The sequence below is a fragment of the Equus asinus genome, chromosome 6, assembly GCF_041296235.1.
Source record: "Equus asinus isolate D_3611 breed Donkey chromosome 6, EquAss-T2T_v2, whole genome shotgun sequence".
Classification (NCBI taxonomy): domain Eukaryota; kingdom Metazoa; phylum Chordata; class Mammalia; order Perissodactyla; family Equidae; genus Equus; species Equus asinus.
The window spans coordinates 51,023,317-51,048,131 of NC_091795.1; the positions used below are offsets into that span (position 1 = coordinate 51,023,317).

Sequence of the window (24,815 nt, forward strand, 5' to 3'; positions counted from 1 at the left end):
ATTGTTTTTATTCTGTGATGTAAGAAGAGATTTATTGTTATAATTTACTTTGGATTTGTTAACATTGTGAATGCTGTAGTTCACTTCACAATTTCACTCAACTGCCTTCCTCTATAGTGTGTTATATTTTGCCCCTGTAGGACCTGCAGTTCATAAACATCAATTCAACAGTAATGCTGTGACAGACATTAATTTGGATAACGTTTGCAAGAAAGGAAACACTTTGTTGTGGGATATAGTCCAAGATGATGATGCAGTAAGTTATTTAATAGAGCCAAAAGACTACAAAATCATAGTAAGATGCAATCAGGACAAACAGTAACTTTATATATATTTTTTGTAGGTTAATCTTTCTGAAGGATTGATAAATGAGGCAGAGAAGCTTCTCTGTTCCTTAGTATGTTGGTTTACGGATAGACAGATTCGAATGAGATTCATTGAAGGTTGCCTTGAAAATTTAGGAAATAACAGGTAAATAAGAATTTTAAAATTATTTATGCAGTAGTCAAAGTTCATTTTGTGTATTGTTATTGACTAGGTGTGGTGGATTCATAGCATTTAATGCACCGTTATCAACGTATTTTTTTTAGTAATTGTGGTTTTCATTTTAAGTTTAAAGAGTTTTCTCTCACAGGGTTCATATTTTATCACTCAGTCTTGCTTTTTTCAGCACTCTTGATTAGATCTCCAAAAGAAACAAAGGAATAATAATGTATTCTCTTCTTGACTCTGGGAGCATAGTGGTGATTGCTCTGTTTTTGTATTATAGTTAAATGTTTTTGAACTGTGTCATATTATATGTAAAAGAAGCTAAATAAGATAGCGAAGTTAAACTTAACCTGAAATATAAACATTTTGATAATGACATTGTTCTTCCATCTGGATGAATCTTTTATGTCTTCTGTAGTGCATAAAGAATTAGATTGGTGTTTTTTCTCTAGTTTGAATTCTGCCATGTATTTATATCCTTCTTATTGGGGCTCAAGTGATTACTTACAAGTTTCTTGATTTTCACTTCTGTTCCATTGGTAACAATTTCAGATTTCCCTTGTCTTATATTGCTTTGGTGATATTCCTTCATTCTCTGCTGTACTGAATTCAGTTACTAATACAATATAGTATGTTATATTATGTGTTTTCAGCTTACCTTTGCCCAGGCCTGATTTAAAATCTAATTTTATCAAATATTTAAGTGCTTCAAAATATTTTTTTTACCTACTTAGAAAAAGTATGTACGATATTTTATTTTCTACATTTGGTTTTTAAAGGGCTATCATTTGAATGATTACAGTAGAAAAATTGCTTGTTCGTGTATGTATAAGAAACCCCAAACAGACCTTTGTTAGTGGATCAGTTGCCTCTTTTCCCATAGGTTTAAAAGAAATGCTTTTAATGGCTGGATGGTATTTCATCATTTACAAAGATATTACAGCAGTTAATTTTGAAATGTTAATTGTCTATTAAAAGTCTTTGTGAAACCACTGAACAGTTTTCTTAAAGCTATTGTATCAATTTATATTTCCCATATGTGGATCTGCATATCCTACGATCTAGTAATTCCACTGCTAAGTATGTGCCTTAAGGAAATACATCCAGATGGTCACCAAAAGACACATTCAGGAATGTTCATAGCAGCACTATTCAAAATAATTAAATATTCTTTGTGTAGTTATCCAAATACCAAAAAAGAGTAGAAAGGAAAATTAAATTGTGAACTGTTTGTTGATTGAAATAGTATAGAGCAATAACAGTGAATGAATTGAAACTGCACAGAACAGTGTGGATGAATCTCATGAACATAACGTTGAGTGAAAGAACCCAGATATAAGAGAATATATCTATTATTCTATTTATATAGAGTTTAAAAACAGGAGAACTGTTGTATTTGTCAGGATAATGGTTACTCTTGGGTTGTTAGTGACTGGAAGGGGGCACAATGAAAGTTTCTGGTATGCTGGTAATGAATTATTTCTAGATATGGGTGCTGGTTACATAGGTATGTTCACCTCCTAATATTTTGAACTGTCACTTAGATTTATACGTTTTTGTATGTGATACTTCAATAAGAAAAAAATTGTGAAAGATGAAATATGTAACCTGTAAGAGTCCTGTTTTCAAATATTAGATAGTGATATGGGCATAGACTCACAGGCCCATCTGTTAAAAAGATTGCAGGCAATATGTGAGACTGTAAGATGGTTATTTCTAGAAGGTTGAGTTATCTTTTTTCTTTATGCTGTTTTCCAATTTTTCAAAAGTGAGCATATATTTCTTTTATAAGTAGGGGAACTTAAAAGAGACGAAAGGAAAAATCGGTGTGTAAAATGGAAAATTGTCACTCTGGTTTTTTCATTGTTTTAAGTTGCCCAACCCCAAATGACTTGAAGATGAAGCATTTTTCATTTATTTGAGGCAATTCCTGTATCTTAACCATAGTTACTTAATGGTGTATTGAACCTAACCATGTATATATAACATAACTATTATGTTGAGGTTAATTTTGCCCTCAAACTTCATTCTTCAGAGGGCTGCTGTATAATGCTAGTCTTCCTGTGAATGACATTAGTCATGTGTGTTAGTACTTAGAACATAGTGACATTTTCAGCCTGTGAAATATGCAACACATCCAATGTATACCAGCTGAACTTACTGAAGTTATTGTGCAAATTGAAAAAAAAAATTAGTTTTGAACACATTTTAAAAATCATTAGTCTGGGTTTCTTGATAAGAGTGATCTCCGCCCATGTCCCCCCTCCCGCCCCCCAGTGTCACTGTCAGGAGATATTTTTGGTTGTCACAATAATGACAAGGATTGGAGGTGTTACTACAGGTCAGGGATGCTTCTAAACATCCCTCAATGAAGAGGACAGCTCCCTACAATAAAGAATTATCTGGCCCAAAATGTCAGTAATGACACCAGAGTTTGAGAAATCCTGTTTTGCATGTAAGAATCCTTTCTCCAAACCTACCTCCCTGAGTTTACCATCACAGTAAGAAAGGAATGTTGCACAAGAGCGCTTATATTAATAGGAAAGCTCTTCCTTATGTTGAGACAAATGAGCCACTGCAACCTTAACTCATTTATCATTTTCCTGACGTTTGACAAAAAAACAGGTTTACTTCTTGATGATGTCTTACATACTTGAGGTTTTATGTTTCCTTATTTTCTCTATGCAACTTTTTCATTTTCTTTGCAGTTTCTCACTTGCCATGTCAGTATTTTTTGTTTGTTTTTGCTTTTCTATGGCCATATTCCAATTCATTTTATAAAATAAACTTAGCTTTTTTTGAGCACTGTTTTGTGCTCCTTACTTCTCAGGAAGCATGGAGATTTGAAAAAGAAAATTAAAGTCTTGCATAAATTGCCCATAATTTTACCATTTATACGGATGACTGTAAATACTTTTTAAAAATGCTTGCGTATTCTCTCTTTGTGATATGCAGTGTGTGCTTTGTGCATGTTTAGCTTTAGGCAGATTGTTTTATAAGGCACATGTAATGTTTCGGCGTTGTAGAAAGTTTAGAGTTACACATAAAAACACATGGTAGACTGGTTTGCAGAATGTTGTTGTAAAGTGAGAGCATGAGGCAGACAGTAGCTCCCACAATGAAAAGTCCATTACTTTTCACCTTGATTGATGTTTGTTACCAAGGATGAGTGAGATAAGACTGCTGTCCAGTGAGCAGGTGGAAGTAGGGGTCGGGTTATAATCAGCCCTTTTGGTATTTTATGTTAACTAGAAGGCAGGTCCACGTCCTGTGCCTAGGCACCCCCTGAAATTCTGTGGCCTCCTAAGAAGTGAATTTAGACGACTCCTGGGAACCTGTCCAGTGTGCTATTTTGTGCCATTCTTGATCCTCTGTAGATGCTTAAATCCATGTGTTCAGATTTTTTGCCTTTGTATACAAAAGATTTTTTGAGTATAATGGTCACATGTATCAGGGATCCTGTTTGCATAAATAATGGTTCATATCATTAAGAAATGGATGCTACCATATACTTTTTTTATTTTGTTTTTCCTCAGTAAATACTGTATTATATACAGCATTTCATGTCAACTTTTGGTATATACTCTAATTTATAATGACGTTTTGTAGAACACATCAGTCTTCTTAAAATGTGGAGTCCACGATTAGGAAAAGAATGTCCAAATGTGACTTTGTGAAGACCACCAGTAAATGTGTCCATTCTACCAAGGCAACATAAAGTTACATTGGTAATTCTAATAGAAACATCACACTATTCCCTAGTAATAAGCTTCTGGTTACAACAAAAACTCTTAGAATCAAGCAAAGAACTAGGGCAGTTTACTGTAATAACATTTTCCTTGAGTCTAAAATTAGTATCTTGTTATTCTGGATCATTGAACCTTTTATCCAAACACATTGTTGCCTAGGATTATGTGTTTTGGTATTTGAAATTTTCACTGTTGGAAGAATTTGTGAAATGTAAGTTTGAATATATAACAATCTTTTTTAATATTGAGTCTTGTTAAGGTGTATCAGCAATCAAAACTTGGGGCAAAAAAGTTGATAAATCAGTGTGACACCTCGTAGGTGTTATAGGTGAAATACTGCAGCATAATTTCAGTTGGAACAAGTTGATAGGTTGGATCTTGTGAAGTTTCCTTTACCCTTGAAGTATAAATTATTGTCACCAAGGAAATAAATTATCTTCCCCATTTTGTATATATGTTATTAATTTCAGTCTGTAAGCAATACTTTGTATCATTTTTCCTTTTAAATTTATCAGTTTAAATAAAATGTTCTGGTGTTTTGAGATCACTATGAATCTGGATTTGGTCATTTCTTATAAAGTATTCTTAAATTTATAGCACTTAAAATGTGTGTCTTCTGTGTTCTTTGAACTTTTTTAAGAAGAAAAATTTGGAGTTTTTCTGATAATCTTAGGAAAAACTTTTAAAAAATATTTTAGTCATTAAGATGTAATCATTCCTTGAAAATTTAGTGTTTATATTATAAATTTTGGAGAAAAGCATTCTCCTTAGTGTAGGAGTAGAGGCAAGATGAGTCCCATTTGTACATTCTTATTTTTGGTTCCTCTTTTAGATGAATCCACACCATTATTTGTTCAATTCAGCCAGTATTCACTTAATGTCTGGCTTCCTATTCTGTAATGTCAAGCATCATATGCTTGCTTCTACATTACATTTTATAAAATGGAAAACATGTTTATTGCAGAAAATCTGGGAAGTAAATTTAAACAATTTAGACTCAACACCAGTGACTGCAAAAGTGATAAGATTTTCAGGAAATATACAACTATTGCCCACTATAAGACTTGAGATAGTTTCTTCTTAATGGAAATAAGATATAGTATCTCTTTCTAGTCTTTGTTTCTTTATATTTTAGAACCATTGTTGAAATCACACTAGGCAAACAATTTTGAAATTTGCTTTTGTGAAATTTGCTTTTTTAGATGAAATTTTTCTGTATTCTTTTTTCTTTGTGATGTCTCTTACTGATTTCATGCTTGTAAAGCCCTAGATCAAGTTAATATATATCTATTTGTTCAAGTTAATATTTATTCTAGTTTTTTTTTGTTTTTTTAAAAAGATTGGCACCTGAGCTAACAACTGTTGCCAATCTTTTCTTTTTTTCCTGCTGTTTCTCCCCAAATGCCCCCCCCCCCCGCCAGTATATAGTTGTATATTTTAGTTGTGGGTCCTTCTAGTTGTGGCAAGTGGGATACCACCTCAACATGGCCTAATGAGTGGTGCCATGTCCACGCCCAGGATCTGAACTGGCAAAACCCTGGGCTGCCGAAGTATAGCACGCGAACTTAACCACTCCGCCACAGGGCCAGCCCCTCATTCTGGTTTTTTATGTCTTAATTTTTAGGAAAAACTCCACTAATGTTTTGAAATTTTGACAAAGGATTTTAGATAAAGAATCTAAAATTGATTCCCCTTGATCCTCCATGATCCATTTTCCGAAGCACCGTTACTGTGCAGCTTGTTAAAAAATATTTAAAATTTTAATATTTAAAAGTATATTTGAAAAATTTAGATGTTTTTGAATATTTAAAGTATGTTTACTTTGCACTCACTGGATATCAGGCCTTTAATGTCTCTATTACATCACTGTATACTGCTTTTAGTCTATGCTAATGTGGTTTTGATCCGTTAGGATTCTACTAACATGCTGGATTTTTTGTCATCTGGTAGTAGATTTTTCTGTCCTCATCCTTCATGATTGTTAGATAGCATTTTACACTGTTGATTTTTCTCCTTCCTTGAAAATCTTGCCTTTAAGTTCTTTGCTGGTTCATTATTTAGTCAAATACATATTTAGCGTGTACCATATGCAGGGATTTTTAATGAATAAGACAGTTTTTGCTCCCATCGAGCACATTCTACTGGTAGACACGTTAAATAAAGGAATATTTGTTAAGTGATGATGAATGAAGAGAAATTGGGAGGGAATCAAAAGGAATAGAGAGAGGTTACTGGGGCAGTGGAAGGGTGTTATTTAATATAGAGTTGTCAGGGTCATCCTTTCTGTTGACAGTTGAGGAAACCTAAATGAAGTTGAGGGAAGGAGTTCTGCAGATATATAGGTAAAGAGCATCCAAGTAGAGGCATAGCAAAGGCCCTGAGGCAGGAAAGTGCTTGTGTGTGTTGAAGGGATAGCAAAGAGGAAGATTGGAAGGAAATTAAGTTAGACTGATAGGAGGAATGGGGACAGGTCACACAGGGCTTTGTAGTCCAAATTAAGTACTTTGGGTTTTGTTCAGAAACAAGTTGTTTTCTAATTTTTCCTACTCAGTATTCACCACTCTTTCCCTCCCACTCAGGAGTACAACCCTGTGTTCTGATATTCCTGGTGCTCTTCTCAAAAAGAGTAAGCAGTTTGGAGAGACTTACCTGTATACCATACTTGTGGGTAGAGCACCAACTTTCCTCTTTTTAAAAATTCTCTTATGAAGCAATATTGGCTCCTCAGTTTAAAAAAAGACATTGAGTAACTCATTAGAATTTGTCTTGCTTCTTTCGAGGCTCATGCAGCCAACCTCCTTGCCTTCTAAGACTTGAGTTATTTGTATGTCAGTACCTTCCCTATACCCGTTCTTTTCAGAAGATAGGCATACTCAGATCTGGTTGAAGTTTTAGAGTGATTTCCTGTCCCTTTTTTGCTCCTTCATACTTGAGGTGTGTATGTGGTGAGCTTCCATTATTAACATGGCTCATAATGCAATGATTCTCAACTTGAGTGCAGATGATTAATATTAAGTGAGAATTAGGGAGAAAGTGATAATTTGTGTAGTTTGAAAAAAGCTCTCTACATTATTGCTGCTCAGAATGTAGTCCACAAACCAGCACTTTTTCATTTGTGTCCTTGTTAGAAATGCAAAATTGCTGAACCTACCTCAGACCTACCTAACCATAATTTGCATTTTAACAGAATTCCCCCAGGTGAATCAAGTGCAGGGTTAAACTTTGAGAAGGCCTGGTCTAGATAATTTACCTAAGCTGCTGCTCCTTATTTTCCTTGGTTAAATCCTCAGAAGCACCCATAACCTATTAAAGAACACTTTCATGAAAAAAATTTACCTTTAAATGCTCTTCACTTGCTTTTATACTCAGATATTTATAATGTATTTTACTTTAAAAGTCTTGGGTTGGAATTTCAGATCTTAGATTTCTTGCCTCAATGAATAAAATAAATTCATACTTTAGAAAAAAAATTTTAATGTTTGCATAAGAAATATAATTGTAAAGTTCATTAAATCCTTTTATTTAAGATTTTAAATCTGAATTTCTGTAAAAAGCTAGAATTACTGATAGTTATTGAATAAAATAATTTTAACTACTCTTTGTTTTTGCTCTTTCAGATCAGTAGTAATTTCACTTCGTCTTCTTCCAAAACTGTTTGGTACTTTTCAGCAGTTTGGGAGCAGTTATGACACACATTGGATTACAATGTAAGTAAATGAAAGAAACAAAAGTATTCATTTTAGAGAGATTTTTTCCTTCAAACCATAGTTATCAAGCAAAGTTTTGAATAACTTACTAGCTTTTATTCTGCACCAAGAAAATTTGAGTTTCATGTGTTTCAGATGTTTTCTAGATTTCTCAGAGTGCTATCTCTGCTGCTTAGCCCCATGGGGATTATATCCCCATCACCAGGAAAATCTGACTTTTGTATTCTTTGTAGTTTCAGAAAAATATCGTAGAAATTAATGCTCTAAGTTTCAGGTAAAGATTTTTAGTATATCTGGCCATAGCAAAGCTTCATCTCCTGATGAAGATCCACAGTAAAATAAACATTCTAGGGCGCCTTTAATATTTTTCCGTTACTAGTAATTGGTTCTAGACATTACGTTAGGGGTAATCTTGACTCCATCTATTACTCCTTTACATTTGTAGAGAATTTATGATTAATGAATGTTAGAGTTCTTTCAAGGTTACTAGTTTTATGTGAAATTGATTCAATTTTTGGTAATATTCTAGAGAAAACTGGCTATCACCATCATTTCCTTAAGCTCTAAGAATGTGTTATGTGCTTTATTCAAAAAACTTTTGGAGCGATTCCAGAGACATTTAAATTTTAGGAAAAATTAGACCTGTTGAAGGATTCATTTGTGAGGTCACACAGGATGGCTTTTTACCTAATTCCTTCTCAAATCTAAAATTAAATGGTGAGAGCACTTGTTTGTTTTCACCATTTAAAAAATTCTTGGAGGTTTGTACTATGGTTCTAAGTAGGATGAAGTTAGTTATCCTGAGTTATAGCCCTTGCTGTTTATTGCTCTTTTAAAGAGGATCTGTTTAACCCGAACCTCTATTATCTTTTTAAAAGCATGTTAGAAAGTCTCTCTTTTTGGTTAATATTACAGTGTGACTCTAGTGACAGTTCCATTTGTGAGTGCAAGAAAGGTCCCTGAGATTCTAAACAGGGGGGTAGGGGAAAGCATTTAGCATCCTTTAAGTATAAATAGAGTTAATCTTATTTCCTTGACTCTTCTCGTGATTTTTAAATGGCTGAATTGCAAAATTCTAATGTTTTAAAGGGATTCACCTGTTGCTAACTTGGGCAAGTTGGTGGCATACTGTAGCCATTTGAGTTAAGGAGTAACTAACTTATTATAGAAGTGGCAAACTGAATATTCAGTTACTTATCAAGGACTTGAACCTAAGTATATTGAGTTGAAACTCTTTTATTTCTGTAAATTTGATATAAATAAGATCAGTTAGTTGCACTTCACATGGTTTCCAACATGAGACTGGTATCCTAAATCTCATCAAGAGGATCACTTAGAAGAACTCTGAGCTCCTATGGTTAGTTGGCATCAATAAAAAACTTCCACGTATTGTGAATCTATTATGTGCAGCAGCACTCAACAAATCAACATTTGGTACATATTATCTCTTAAACTCTTATGGCCCATATTTTAAAATTGGAAATTGTTATCCCTGATCCTCTTGGTAAGTCTTCAGATAACCAGTAAACAGACTTCAAGAGGTTAGGTTACTTGCCCAAAGCCTTGCAGCAAGTGTATTGGAACTGGTTTCAAACTTAAGTCTTACTGAACATTTTCTTTCTACCACTTGCTCTTCATTAAGTGATTGGCGAGGCGAGAGTAACTTATTTTGGAAAGAGGGCTATAGCAAAAACATGATGTAAGTTACATTAGACGTTTTGGGATTTTAATACATCTGTACATTATAGCAGATGATTTGCTAGAAAGTCTTGTATGAAATAGATTGTTAGGAAAATTTATGGACTCTAGGATCTCTGATTGTATTTATCACTTTTTTATTCTAGTGTTTCTAGGTTATTTTGGAACTTAATACTTGAATGTTTTTTTGATTTAAAAACTTGTTAAAAACAAATTATAAGGACCCACAACTAAAGTATACAACTCTGTACCAGGGAGCTTTGGGGAGAAAAAGGAAAAATAAAAAAATAAAAAACCCACAAATTATTGACAGTAAAAAAAGAAAAACTGATTGATTCAGTAAGTTTATACTGTATGTGTTCTATGTGCCAGGCACTCTGCTCAGTTCTGCTAAATAATTACCAAGGCACACAGTCCATTCCTATATGGACTGTATCATACTGTTTTTGGTATTAACTTATATTAGTCATTTATAATTAGCATTCTGCCAGACATTTTATCCCCTGCACAGGGATAAACTTGAGATCAAAAAACAGTGGTTCTTTAAATTCATAAAAATTAAGGTAGATTGCTTTATATCTTTTCACAATTCAAATATAAATAGAGCTTGTAAGTTTTGATAATTGAAAGATTTTGCATTTGAAGTTTTTTTTTAGATATACAGTTTTTTCCTTCCTAGAATAGATTTATTCTCTTACTCATGCCTTTAAAATTATTTCTTCTTTCAATTGGGTCAGGTGGGCAGAAAAAGAACTGAACATGATGAAGCTTTTCTTTGATAATTTGGTATACTATATTCAAGCTGTAAGAGAAGGAAGACAAAAACATGCACTGTAAGTATCCTTTAACTAGCTTAGTTATGTTTAAGTGTTGATTGTCTTTCCTCCAAGATAATTTTCCAGTGTTCCTACTCCTTTTCTTTCAATGGTGATAAATATAATGAAAATTTTAGTTGTAAAAATTTTAAGAGATAGAAAGACTCTTTTTAAGTTCAAGAATTTTACAAGGTTATTTTTATAATTCTTTATCTTAGAGAAATGTAGGTTATATAACTTTCAGGGGCTGGTTAGCCTTCACTGTTGAGTTCTGTTCAAAGTCATCGTTTTCAGGGATCAAAAGTAAATATTTTTTCAGAAATCATCAATATCCTTGTCTTCTTTCTTTCTTTCTTTTTTTGAGGAAGATCAGCCCTGAGCTAACATCTACTGCCAATCCTCCTCTTTTTGCTGAGGAAGACTGGCCGTGAGCTAACATCCATGCCCATCTTCCTCTACTGTATATGTGGGACACCTCCCACAGCATGGCTTTCCAAGCAGTGCCATGTCCGCACCCAGGATCTGAACCGGCGAATCCCGGGCTGCCAAAGCAGAACATGCACACTTAACTGCTGCGCCACCAGGCCCGCCCCCTTGCCTTCTTATTAGGCCATTGATTCTAAAATTTTTAAATATTCGAAACAAATAGATTTAACATATAGTTAATTTAAAACCTTTTCCTTTATTATTATAATTGGATTCTAGTATTAGAAAGTTTAGAATACATATGGAAAATTTAAAAACTGTGATGATGTAACTGGTTAATATTTCATCATCGAAAATATTTTAAAAATTAGCAAGTGACTTTGGATAAGAATTGGTAGAAATTGGTTAGTGGTATAGCTGTGTTTAAAGCTTCTTATAGGGAGATACCTGCATAGAAGGAAACATGTAAAATTCAGAAGTTTTCTGCTTGTGAGTTAATAATTTGTGGGCTCTATGGCTGAGTTGAGGAAACCAGATCATTGTCAGTATCAGCATGTCAGTGAATAAGAGAAGTAGCCACAGCGATTATTGTGAAAATACCCACATAGCAAACTTCCACATAGGTGGAAATTGAGTAGACTGTAGGAGTGTTCAGAGAAGCAATAGACCTTAGGCATGTTTATTCACCTTCAAAAAAAATGAATTCGCTCATTTTTCCCCAAAAGTCAGTTCTTTCTCCAGATTTTACTATGTCCTTCAGAGTACACCCATCCTCTCAGTCACCTAAAACTTGGTGACTTGGAGCCTTTTTTATATTTTTTATTTCCAAACATGAATAATAATGATGGTGATGATTAAAAACAGCCAGTGTTCATTGATACTATGTGCCAGATACCATTTAAGTATTAGGTATTAACTTGAAGATACACAACAACCCATTTGAGGTAGGCAGTCTCATTTTAGAAATGAGAACGTTTAAGCTATGAGCTGATAAATAACTTGCCTAAAATCACACGTTTTATAAATAGTGGAGCCAGGATTTCTATAATTCATTTTATAAACACACATTTTATAAACAGTGGAGCAGTCTCTTTTCTGTAATTCATATTGAGTGCTGCATTATACCGTTGACAATCTCTAGTTATCTCAGTGCTACAATATATCCCATGTCTTTCCACAAGTTGACATTCTTACCAACACTATTCCAGTCCTTTTAACCAACCTCTCTCTATCTTCTTGCCTCACTCTCCCCCTATGCTCGTTAATTCCTTATCCTTATTAAGTTAGGAAGGCAATATGGTATTGGTGGAAAACACATGGGCTTGAGAATTATACAGACCTGCGTTTAGATTATGAATCTATTGTATTGAACTTATTTAAATTATTTACCTCTCTATTAAATCCAAATTATTTGCCTCATAAGTTTTTTTAAGAATTAAATGAAGTAATTTATTAAGTTGCACCTGGCACATAGTAGATTATCTATAAATTGTACTTACCTGGGTAAAACACACTATGATACGAAACAAACAAGAAGCTCGCCCCTTACGCCATTTAGATTCTTCACTGTATAAAAAATAAATTCTAGTTTCTTCAACCTAGTATTATGTGTCCTCCAGAATCTAAATTCAACAAACCTTTCTTGTTTATTCTTCTGTAGTTTTGTTTTTTTAGACATCCTATTCTATAAGCCTATCAAATTATTTCTGAGATACTTCCTTAAACTTACTCTATTCCATAGCTTTGCTTACAAAAGTTACCACTAGGCAAGATGAATTCTCTTTAAATCCTGTTACAATTTTAGGTGTTCTTCGTAGTCTGTGTCCTTCTTTAATTATTCTCCTTGAAGCAGAAGTCGAGGATAATTGTTGCCGCCTGAATCTGAGCATCTCTATACATCCTCTCTAAAAATCATAAGGTCAACAAGGAGTGGAAATAAAACCACACATGACCCACATCTTCAGCATTTTTAGGAGACAGTGAATTCAAGTTACCTGTCAATAGAGAAATAAATACTGAGTTATGAAAGAGCTCCCACCTCAGCCATAAGCCTGTGGGTTTAAAGAGTAGGGATAGGAGGCTTAAGAGAGGGGAGTGGAAGACATAGATGAATCATCCTCAGAAAGAGAAAGTCCACCATTCAGTGCCAAAAAATGAACACAGATCTGAGGCATGGTTGTTCACAGCATTGGCTACAGTGAAGTTGCTCACTTTATTAGTGGAACCAGATGTGGAGCCTCCTACAAGCTTTGCTTCTGTGATGAAAAAGATAAATAGAGGACTGGTGTACTTTGGAGATGAATTTTATACTACCCTAGGGTACACCACGGTATGTTTCCAATCGTCTAATCTCCTTTGCTGCCTGGCATTTTAGGAAAATAAAACCTTAGAACAGAGAGATGCTGTCTGAACTGTTTTGCTGTAACTCCCTTGTTCCTTCAGGCTGTGAAACAGAGTTGTACATGTGCTACTCTTTGTTAAAGCATACTGACTTGATGAGTTTGTGGCACATTATTTTCCATTTTCAGTGGAAATTACTGTAGGCGAGTTCTGAGATTTTCACCTAGGACAAAAAAGATCTTTGTGGCATGAAAGATAACACTTCCTTTTCTAGATGGACGTGTTACATATTTCTTGAAACTCAGCAACTTGAGTTTGTCACTAAAGTTTTGTCCCTGTGGGGGGATTATTTTTGTCTTATATTTCTTGTAATGTCAGAAGCCATGGACAAGCCCATGAGAGTTTTCAGTATTCATGTCATCTTTGTTTTTGCATCCCAGGAAATTTCCTGGTGATTTCAACTGCCATGGGACCCTGAAAGAGCAGAGTCCTTTGAAGTGTGGAGCCAATGGCTCTACTGTGGAAGGTAAAGAAGGGAGGACAAAGGGACTGGATCCATGCCTTCTTGGATTATGGGTCCCTTACTCTGAGATGCAAGTATAGGGGAAGGAAGTATTCAGGAAATAAAGGTACTTTGTAGAGGACAATACTTCATTCCCATTTTATGTCTGTGACCAGTATCCCACAGCCTCAGGCTCTGAGAAGTGCAGTAACTTGCTTAAAAGCACAGAACTGTTGGATGATAGAACTTGTATTTGAACCTGTATTCCAAGGCCTCTCCGATAAAATCTCTGTCCTTTTAGTAAAAGGAGAAAAAGCTGTTAAGAGCTGTTCTTGAATTTTATCTGGATAGCATTCTAGACTGTGAGTTGTTTACTATATTTTCCCCTCCCCCAGCCACCTTGGCACATGTAGTTCCATCTTCACAAAGTGCACTGCAACAATAATGAAGCAAAAGTTCATTTTTGTTTGCAAACCTTAACGCAAGACAGTAAAAAGCAGCAAAGATATCTAGTAAACTCATTTTTTAGAAAACTTTACTTTAAACTTCAACATTGAATCTAGTGTAAGTTTTGAAACCAGCTTATTTTGGGAAGCTTTTAAAATTTTGCACTTACTTAAATATTATATGAAATTGAATTAAGAGGCTGTTTGATTCTCTGCAAGCAGGGGTAAGATAAGGGCTCAGAGTGGCTGCTGCCTTTGTTGGCAAAGTAATTTTGGCAGTTCACCCACAACCAGCCTTTTTATTTGTGACAGAGAGATAACTCATGATTGATTTAGTCTCATTTATTGGGTGCTCAGCTGCTTGTGGGTTCTGGATTGTTATGGTATTACAGACACTGTTCAATATGCAGTTCACAGAGTTGCTAAAGGAATCTTAAAATCCATATCTGATCGTTTGCTCCCTCTTCCCCCAACACCCTTCAGTGACTCCCTTTTCTATCCAGAATAATACCAAACTCTTGTGACATTCAGACTGGTCACAATCCAGCTCCTGTCTACCTCTTTAGGTTCATCTCCTATCCTTCCTCCCCCACAGACCAACACTTGATTCTTAAAATGCTTTTCCTTTGCAAATGCCTGCAAACTGAATTCCCAGAGAACCATGTGAAATCACCTACTTAACAAGCTTCCAAAGCAACTCTTACATTAACCATTGAATTTTGTGTACATGAATTAGAAGTGCTTAGATTTAGGGGGCCGGCCCGGTGGCGCAGCAGTTAAGTTTACACATTCTGCTTCTTGGCAGCCTGGGGTTTGCCGGTTCAGATCCCGGGTGCGGACGTGGCACCACTTGGCAAAAGCCATGCTGTGGCCCACGAATAAAGTAGAGGAAGATGGGCATGGATGTTAGCTCACGGCCAGTCTTCCTCAGCAAAAAGAGGAGGATTGGCAGTAGTTAGCTCAGGGCTAATCTTCCTCACAAAAAAAAAAAGTGCTTAGGTTTAAAATCACATTCAAAAATGCGAATTGTGTATTAGCTGTGTTCTTTATGAACTAGATTTATGAAAATGATATTTTCATTAGCGTTTCTTGTTTAAGGAATTGTGTTAATCACTGGAGGGACAGTGATAATGAAACGTAATTTTTAGTTACAGATGTAGTTTTTTATTAACTATTCTCATTAATGTGCATATTGCATAATTTCAAAATGACGTATTTGTTTTATTCCACTCTTGAGTTCTTACACACTTTTTCATCATTTAATTTGAAAGTATGTTTTCTAATAGTTTGCCGACTTTTATAATTTCTTAATGTAAATCTCAGCATTTGGCTTATGACCATTTTGTGTAACCATAGTTATGTAATTAAAATATTTAATAATTGTGAGTTATTAAAATTGAGTTTTACTTCTTTGGTATAATTTAAGGTTAGGGCCATTAAATGTTTAAAAATAATTAAGAAATAGGATCTTTCAGTTAATTATTTTAATGATTTTTTAAATATAGGTACAGCCATAGTGCCGAAGTTCAAGTTCGACTTCAGTTCTTGACTTGTGTGTTTTCAACTCTGGGATCACCTGATCACTTCAGTAAGTTTTTCAATTAGCATTTTAATCAATTTTTAGATCTGTATTGACTCTTGTCAGAGTCCAGTCAAAGGTACTCATGCCTTTAGATTCCTATAGTGATTAAATTATCTTCAATACTGAATGTCCTCTCAGTCTTTGTAGCAATATGACTGTTACCCTGATGCATTCTTGCTTCAATCTCTGATAAAGATGGATAAACGATCTTTGCAGTGGATAAATGACTCATTTCAAGAACAAAATATTTGGGACAGAAGAACATATCATGTTAGAGTGACTGTCTTTTGTTACCTTTGGTTATAGAATATTCCTATCACTCCAGTTGAAAACAGCCACTGTCTACATATTATTATCAGGCTAATCTTATCCAAAATTGCTTGGCTTCATAGGTGATAGAGACACTCAGAGACCCTAGTTTTTCTTAGATGAATCTCAAATTCAATTTCATTAATAGTTAATGTGAAAAAAATAGAAATTGATCTGGTATATTCAGAGTGTGGACTGTATCCAAATCCGCATGATAGATGTTCTTACAAGAGGGGAGGGAGCTTGATTTCTTTTGGCCAGGGCTCCCGTGCTCTTGCTAGTCTTTTATCTTTCCTTCTCCACATTCTTCTTTTTCTGTGTTTCCATGTCAACAAACCTCATTTGTTAGGACATTCTCTTTGTTGAGGTATGGTTAATATAGTCAAACTCATGAGTATCTTGCTAGTCTGAGAAGTGTCATCATGACTCTTTTTAAGTCCACATGTTTGTCTTACTGTTTGTCTATAATTTCTTGAAGATATTTGTAACAAAAGCCGCTAACATCGTGATACCAACAGATTTCGAAAAGAAGATACCTATTTTTGATAGGAAACTTCTGTTTCATGTTTATTAGATCATTTGTCATACCCATTGTGACTGATAACATACAACAAATAAATAATATAAAACAGAAAACACCAATCTTCCACATGGAGAAGTCAAACCAAAACAAATATTGTCAGCATAAATAATTTCACATGACCGTTAAGTTTCATATTTGTTGAACATAGATTCACATTGGAAAATGTTAACATGTCTTTGCAGTATTTGAGTAATGAATTATTTATTTTGCTCTTCCCATCCCAGTGAACACAGTACAGTCATGCATTGCTTAATGATAGGTATATGTTCTCAGAAATGTACTGTTAGGTGATTTTGTCATTGTGCAAACATCATAGATTGTACTTACACAAACCTAGATGAGATAGCCTACTACACACTTAGGCTATATGGTACTAATCTTATAGACTCACCATCATGTATGTGGTCCATTGTTGCCCAAAATGTTATGCAGTGCATGGCTGTATGGATTCTGTGTTGTATATGCTTATGGTAGCTATTGTCCAGATAGAATCAAATTGAAAACTTTGCTTCTCCCACATCAGAATTATGCTTCTCTTACTGACACAATTCCTGTCAGGTATAATGTGGTCACTCCAGAGTTTTATTTGAGAATACTGATTTTCAGTATACCAATAACTATTATGTTTTCTCTTTTTTTTGATGAGGAAGATTTGCTCTGAGCTAACATCTGTTGCCAATCTTTCTCCTTTTGCTAAAGGAAGATTATACCTGAGCTAACATTTGTGTCAGTCTTCCTCTTTTGTATGTGGGTTGCTGCCACAGCATGGCTTGATGAGTGATGTAGGTCCTCACCAGGGATCCGAACCTGCAAACCCCGAGCCACCGAAGCAGAGTGCACCAGACTTAACCACTATGTCATGGGACCGGCCTCCATATCTGTTCTTTTTAAAAACTTGAAACAACAACAAAAGCTTATACATTGCCTATTGAATGTGGATTGGTGATTCAGCCATTTATGAATACATTTCTGTTTTATCATATAGTTTATTGTAATTTACCTGGACACCTTTTTTTGTAGGACAAGTATTTTCTTCGCTTATCTCTCTTCTTAATTAATTAATGTGTTTAAGTTATAATGTACAGTAAAGGTTACTTCTGGTTTGGTTTTTGGAAAAGTTGAGAACTTTTCTGTTTCCTTTTATTTATTTATGTGTTTGTTGTTTTTATCTTTTATTTATAAGAGAGATCATATGGTATTTGACTTTCTCCCTGTGACTTGTTGCACATAGCATAATACCCCCAAGGTCCATCCATGTTGTCACAAATGGCCAGATTTCATCATTTCTTATGGCTGAGTACTATTCCATTGTGTATATATACCACATCTTCTTTATCCATTCATCCCTTAATGGGCATCTAGGTTGCTTCCAGTTTTCGGCTATTTTGAACAATGCTCCAGTGAACATTGGAGTGAATATATCTTTATGCATTTGTGTTTTCAAGTTCTTTGGATAAAAATAGCTGGATCCTATGGTAGCTCTATTCTTAATTTTTTGAGGACTCTCCATACTGTTTTCCCTAGTAGCTACACCAGTTTGCACTCACACAAGCAGTGTATGAGAATTTCCTTATCTCAACAGCTTCCCCTCCTCTTTAGTTTTTTGGAAGAGTTTGAGAAGGATAGATATTTAATCTTCTTTGAATGTTTGGTAGAATTTACTAGGGAAGCCATCTAGTCTTAGACTTTTATTTTTGGGGAGGTTTTTGATTACTGTTTTGATCTCCTTACTGATAATTAGTCTATTCAAATTCTCTATTTCTTCCTGATTCAGGTTGCAAGGTTGTATGATTCTAAGAATTTATCCATTTCTTTCAGATTATCTAATATGTTGGTGTATGACTTTTCATACTATTCTCTTATAATTTTTTGTACTTTTGAGCAGTCCATTGTAATTTCTCCTCTTTGATTTCTGATTTTGTTTAGTTGAGCCTTCTCTCTTTTTTTCTTGGTGAGTAGCTAAAGGTTCATGAATTTTGTTTGTCTTTTCAAAGAACCAGCTCTTAGTTTCATTGAGTTTTTTTTTCTATTTTTGTTTTTTAGTCTCCATTTATTTCTGCTCTGATTTTTATTTCCTTCCTTCTACTAATTTTGGGCTTTCTTTGTTCTTCTTTTTCCAGTTCCTTTACGTGCACTGTTAAATTGTTTATTTGAGATTTTTCTTGTTTGTTGACGTAGGCCTGTATTTCTGTGCAGACTTCCCTCTCAGAACCGTTGTTGTTTGTATCCTATGGATTTTGGTATGTTGTGTTTTTGTTTCCATTTGTCTTCAGGTATTTTTCAATTTCTCCTTTGTTTTCTTCATTGACCCAATCATTGTTCAGTAGCAGTTTGTTTAATCTCCACATATTTGTCGCTTTTCTGATTTTCTTCCTGTAGTTGATTTCTAGCTTCATACCAATGTGGTCAGAAAAGATACCTGGTATTATTTCAGTCTTAAATTTATTGAGACATGTTTTGTGGCCTAATATGTGATCTATCCTGGAGAATGAACGATGTACATTTGAAAAGAATGTGTATTCTTTGGTTTTCAGATGGAATGTTCTCTCTCTGTATCTACCAAATCCATCTGGTCTAATGTATCATTTAAGGCCAGTGTTTCCTTAGAGATCTTCTGTTTGGATGTTCTATCCATTGGTGTAAGTGGAGTGTTCAAGTCCCCTTCTATTATTGTGTTACTGTCTACTTCTTCTGTTATGTCTTTTTATAATTACTTTATATGTTTAGGTGCTGGTAAGTTGGGTGCATAGATTTTTACAAGTGTTATATCCTCTTTTGGATTGTTCCTTTTATCATTAGGTAGTGCCCTTCTTTGTCTCTTGTTACAGTTTTTGTTTTAGAGTCTATTTTGTCTGAGATAAGTATTGCTACGCCACCTTTCTTTTCATTGCCATTTGCATGGAGTATGTTTTTCCATCCCTTCACTTTCAATTTGTGAGTGTCTTTGCGTCTGAAGTATGTCTCTTGTATGCAGCATATGTATGGGTCTTTTTTTTTTTATCCAATAGGCCACCCTATGCATTTTGATTGGAGCATCTAGTCTATTGACATTTAAAGTAGCTGTTGATAAGAATGTACTTCATAGCATTTTGTTACTTTTTTCTGGGTGTTTTAGTTGTTCTCCATTCCTTTCTTCTTCTCTTGCTCTCTTCCCTTGTGATTAGATGGCTGTCTTTAGTATTATGTTTGGGTTCCTTTCTCCTGATTTTTTGTGTGTTTATTATGGGTTTCTGGCTTGTAATTACCATGAGGTTCATATACTATAACCTACATATATTACAGTCTATATTAAGTTGATGATCTCTTTAGTTTGACCTCTTGCTAACAGCTCTACTCTTATACTCCCGTTCGCCCACATTTTCATATTTTTGATATATAATCTCTTTTTTTAAACATGTGTATCTGTTACCCTCTTATCATGGAAATAGATAATTTTAGTACTTTTTACTTTTGACCTTCATATTAGCTTCATAGGTGGTTGATCAGCTACCTTTATTGTATATTTGTGTCTACCAGTGATTTTATTGCTGTTTTCTTTGTGTGTGATCATTTCTTTTGCCTATTTGTAGTTCTTTCTTTTCCACTTAAACTCAAGGGTTTTCTTTTCTTTTTTTTTTTTAAGTTATGCTTTTTGGTGAGGATGATTGACCCTGATCTAACATCTATTGCTAATCTTCCTCCTTTTTTCCTTCCCCAAAGCCCCAGTGCAGTTATATATCCTACTTGTAAGTATTTCTGGTTCTTCCATGTGGGATGCTGCTGCAGTATGGCTTGATGAGCGGTGTGTAGGTCTGTGCCCAGGATCCGAACTGGTGAACCCCCAGCCACTGAAGCGGAGCATGCAAACTTAACCACTCAGCCACAGGACTGGCCCCATCTTTTCCACTTAAATAAGTCCCTTTAGCATTTCTTGTAAGACTAGTTTCTTGGTGATAAACTCCTTTAGTTTTTGCTTGTCTGGAAAACTGTTTACCTCTCCTTCCATTCTGAATGACAGCCTTGCTTAGTAGAGTATTTTTGTATGTAGGTTTTTACCTTTCTGCACTTTAAATATATTGTGCCAGTCCCTTCTAGCCTGTAAGGTTTCTGCTGAGAAGCCCACTGATAGCATTATGGGATTTCCTTTGTATGTAACTTGTTGCCTTTCTCTTGTGACTTCTAGGATTCTCTCTTTATCTTTAATTCTTTTCATTTTAATTATAATGTGTCTTCTTGTGGGCCTCTTTGGTTTTATCTCGTTTGGTGCTCTCCGTGCTCCCTTACCTGGATGTCTATTTCCTTCCCTAGTTTAGGAAAGTTTTCAGTTATTATTTCTTCAAATAGATTCTCTGCCCCTTTGTCTCTCTCTTCTCCTTCTGGCACATCTATAATACGGATATTAGCACACTTGATGTTGTCCCAGAGGTCCCTTAGACTGTCCTCATTCTTTTTAATTCTTTTCTCTTTTATCTGTTCAGCTTTGGTGATTTCCTCTAGTCTTTCATCCAGCTAAGTGATCCATTCTTTCTGTATCATCTACTCTGCTTTTGAATCCCTCTAGTGAAGTTTTCATTTCCATTACGGTATTCTTCATTTCTAATTGTTTCTTCTTTATATTTTCCAATTCTTTGTTGAAGTTCTCACTGAGTTCATCCATTATTCTCCCAAGATCAGTGAGCATCCTTATGACTCTTCGTTTGTACTCTTTGTCAGGTATCTCTGTTTTGTTTAGTTCTTTTTCTGGGGTTTTGTTCTGTTCCGTTACTTGGAATGTATTCCTTTGTCTCCTCATTTTGTGTCTGTCTGAGTGCTTATATCTATGTGTTAGTTAAGTCAGCTATATCCCCCAAACTTGGAGAGGTGGCCTTATGTAAGAGCTGCATTATGAGGCCCAGCAGTGTGCTTCCGTCTCATCACCAATTCCAAATGTTCCAGGAGTTTGTGCTGTTTGGGCTACATGTGTCATTCTGTTGTTGCAGGGTTGCTCTTGCTGCGGGTGCCCGGGGAGGCTAGGTTGTCCCGCTGCCTGGCTGTTTGTAATGCTCAGCTGCATGTGATTGGTATGGACGCTTCAGTCACTTTATTGGGCTTGGGGAGCTGCAGCACCGTTGGCTGTAATGTCTAATAGCACATTCCTGTTGCAGTTTTTCTGTTAAGTGAGTAGGCCCCCAGCATGGCTGGTTGCTAGGCTCAAGGGGTTACAATTGCTCTAAGCCTCTGCCCTCCAAGGCTGTTGTTAGCTCTCGTAGGATTGCAGCTGAGTGGGGCTGGCCCCAAGCATGGAGCACCCAGTTGTTTCAGGCCTTGGAAGGTAGGGCTAGTCCCCTATCTGGCTGTTTGAGAAGCACAAGTCTGCTGCAGCTGACAAGCCCCACCACCCACAGGGTCACACACCCCATCAGCACAGTCCTGCCCATGTGCACACCCTGACCTACTGAAGCACACCTAGTCGCCTCACTGTGTTGGCCCTACACACTCCCCCAACACCTCACACACTATACCTGCTCCTTGTATACACCTGCCCTGCGGAGGTTCCAGGCACTCCACCTATATGGGCCCACATGTTTTCCCAAGGGCTTGCTCTTATGTGGGGCCAGTCCCTGGGGTGGGCTGCCTGCCCTGGCTGAACTGGATTAAATTGGTGCTCTATCAGTGCTTTAGTGCATGGGGTAGAGCCCTTGGCTAACAGGCTAGAGGAAGAACTCCAATGGCATCTATCAGTGTCTGTGTCAGCGTGCCTATATTAGGTCACAATAATGGCTGCTGCCAATGTCTCAGTTCCTGGGGAGGTCTCACCTCTTACTGAGAGGCACCCAGAGCCTATCAAGTGAGTCTCTTTTCACCAAAGTACTGTGTACCTTTCTTTCTGTTGATTTTAGGTTGGTTTCTAAAACAGGTTAATTTGTGTGGGGGCCCTTTAGGAGCAGGCTTCTTTTTCCCTTATGTCTGATAACTTTTCTAGGGATATTCCTTGTTGTAGTGAATAGCTAGCAAAGCCAGATACTATGACACTTGTCTCCAAGGTTGTGCTGAGTCCTAAAGCTGCTTATAGCAATAACACTCTCCTGCTCAGATCCCCACTCCTCCAGGAAAGGCTTCATACCTTAATATTGTTCCCAGCTGGCCATGAAGTACCACGGCTAGAAGGTGGCTTTTTTCTCTCTAGAAAAGAATTTCTGCCTCTTCCACCTCAGTCAGCACTGTCTCTTGTTGCCAGGGTTCTTTTTATCCAGTTTTCAGTTCTCTCTCAGGGTTAATTGTTCTAAGAGTCGTTCTAAATTTGTTGTGTTCATGTGTGGAGGTGAGTTCAGCATCTGCTTACACTGCCATCTTGACACCATCTTATTTCTGTGTTTTTTATGTTGTCTCCCAGGGGCACAAGTTCTTCTTAGAACAAAGAATCTATACGTTAACTGTTTCTGTGAGAAACAGATACTTTTTTTCTGATCAGACGCTTTATAGACTGATACTCTTGCTAAGTAAATATTTTATGAGGTGTTTTTCCATATTCTGGATTTCACGTACTTTTCCCAAGAAAGGGAGAAGTTTTTTATGATTCTGTCGTACCTTCATATCCCTTCTGATTCTGGGGAACAACCCCAAACTTTGGAACCCCTTATGATATACTTTTCAAAATCTCTATGATGCTTTTATTCTTCCCTTTTGGATTGTCTCCCATATCCACATTCAGACTTGTGATTGCTATAATGTCTTCTCTTTGGTTGCAAATAGTTCTCCTGACTTCCTTCTGCCACACTTTGGAATCATTTAATACTTGGGTCAAAATACCATACAGATTTTATCTCTTTACATTGACTTCCCAGCTAATTATAACCCCTGATGTATTTCTCTTATCTGTTTTAGGCAGTCAGTTTCCTTTCACTTTATTCATCATAAGTATCCTTTTTTTCATAGTTTACAAAAATAATACTTATTGACATTTATTGTTCATCTCTTATGTGTATAGAAGGAGCTTTTGAACATGGTATCCACTCTATTTTTAACTCTTAAACCTTAGAACTAACTCCTCAACTTTTTGGGTTAACTCTCCTTAATCATATTTACTGTAATAGAATGATATGTTCATATTTTAGGGAGAATGATTTTCCAGACCAAATGGCTCTTCCAAGATACTATATAAGTTCTGTGTTTTTTGATGATTTATATGTGGATTATATTTAACTACATTTGGAAAACATACCTTATGTGAAATCTCTTACGAAATAATTTTTATAAATTGTTATAAAACATCTCCTTTATATTCCTGGATGTATTGGTGCTTCTAGTACATTGGATTAGGACCAAAATGTTGTATGTACCATGATTCAAAATTGTTAATTTTTATGTAGGGTTAAGTTTAGAGCAAGTCGACATTTTATGGCACTGCTTAGTAGAAGATTCTGAGTGTTATGACGATGCACTTCATTGGTTTTTAAATCAAGTTCGAAGTAAAGATCAACATGCTATGGGAATGGAAACCTACAAACATCTTTTTCTGGAGAAGGTAATTTTATTTTTTGACTGTTTCATTGTTTATATTGTTTTTCCATGTTTCCTTTTTATCTCTTGAAATATAAACTCTGTAATGTTCATCTTTCCTCTTTTGACATAGTTTTTTTAAAAAAACACAAATGTACTACTGTTTTTCAGCATGTTTTTTACCTTATGTAAATTTTGCTGCCTAGATTTTGCTTTAATTTTGTCTTCTACAGTGTTTGTATTTAAGTGAATACTTAGTTTATATCCACAAAAATATTCTTTTCCTTAGCTAAAGTACTTAAACTAACAGTAATTAGAGTAATTCTTCAGGTAAACATTAATAAGAAATGTGGGGGGTTTGGGTTTTTTTTGTTTTTTTTTAAATAATAGCATTGTAGCTCAATTTTCAGGAATGGTACTCAACATCCACTAGTGTGAGAGCTGTATTTTCTGACTTTTCCTTAGTTAAATGGTTGTGGTTTCAGCCAGCCTTCTGTCAGATATAAGTCAATCTCTAGACTTTTTGGTAGATCCTTGGAAAGGCAGTTTTAGGAAGTGCTGTCATGATATTAAAGATAGTCTTCAGTTTTCATTCTCCTTTATCAGATGCCACAGTTGGTTCAGGTGATAATTTTCTATTTGAATTTTGAAGCATTGATGTTAATAAAGCAGTAGACTTTTTATTTTATGCTTATTTTTGAGATTAGAAAG

At 35.5% G+C, this 24,815-nt stretch overlaps 1 protein-coding gene across 5 annotated transcripts in view; it reads left to right on the top strand.

Moving 5' to 3' along the window:
• USP34 (ubiquitin specific peptidase 34) overlaps positions 1-24,815 on the top strand; it is a 251,988-nt gene that overhangs the window by 111,952 nt on the left and 115,221 nt on the right. For all 5 annotated transcript variants that reach the window (XR_011504013.1, XM_044772515.2, XM_070512047.1 and 2 more), the window contains exons 17-22: positions 141-256; positions 344-471; positions 7,856-7,945; positions 10,381-10,476; positions 15,678-15,760; positions 23,975-24,129. Coding sequence is in view for 4 of the 5 variants with exons in the window: in XM_044772515.2 (XP_044628450.1) it covers positions 141-256; positions 344-471; positions 7,856-7,945; positions 10,381-10,476; positions 15,678-15,760; positions 23,975-24,129 (668 nt within the window). In the remaining variant the exon portion in view is untranslated. The remainder of the gene's footprint in view (positions 1-140; positions 257-343; positions 472-7,855; positions 7,946-10,380; positions 10,477-15,677; positions 15,761-23,974; positions 24,130-24,815) is intronic.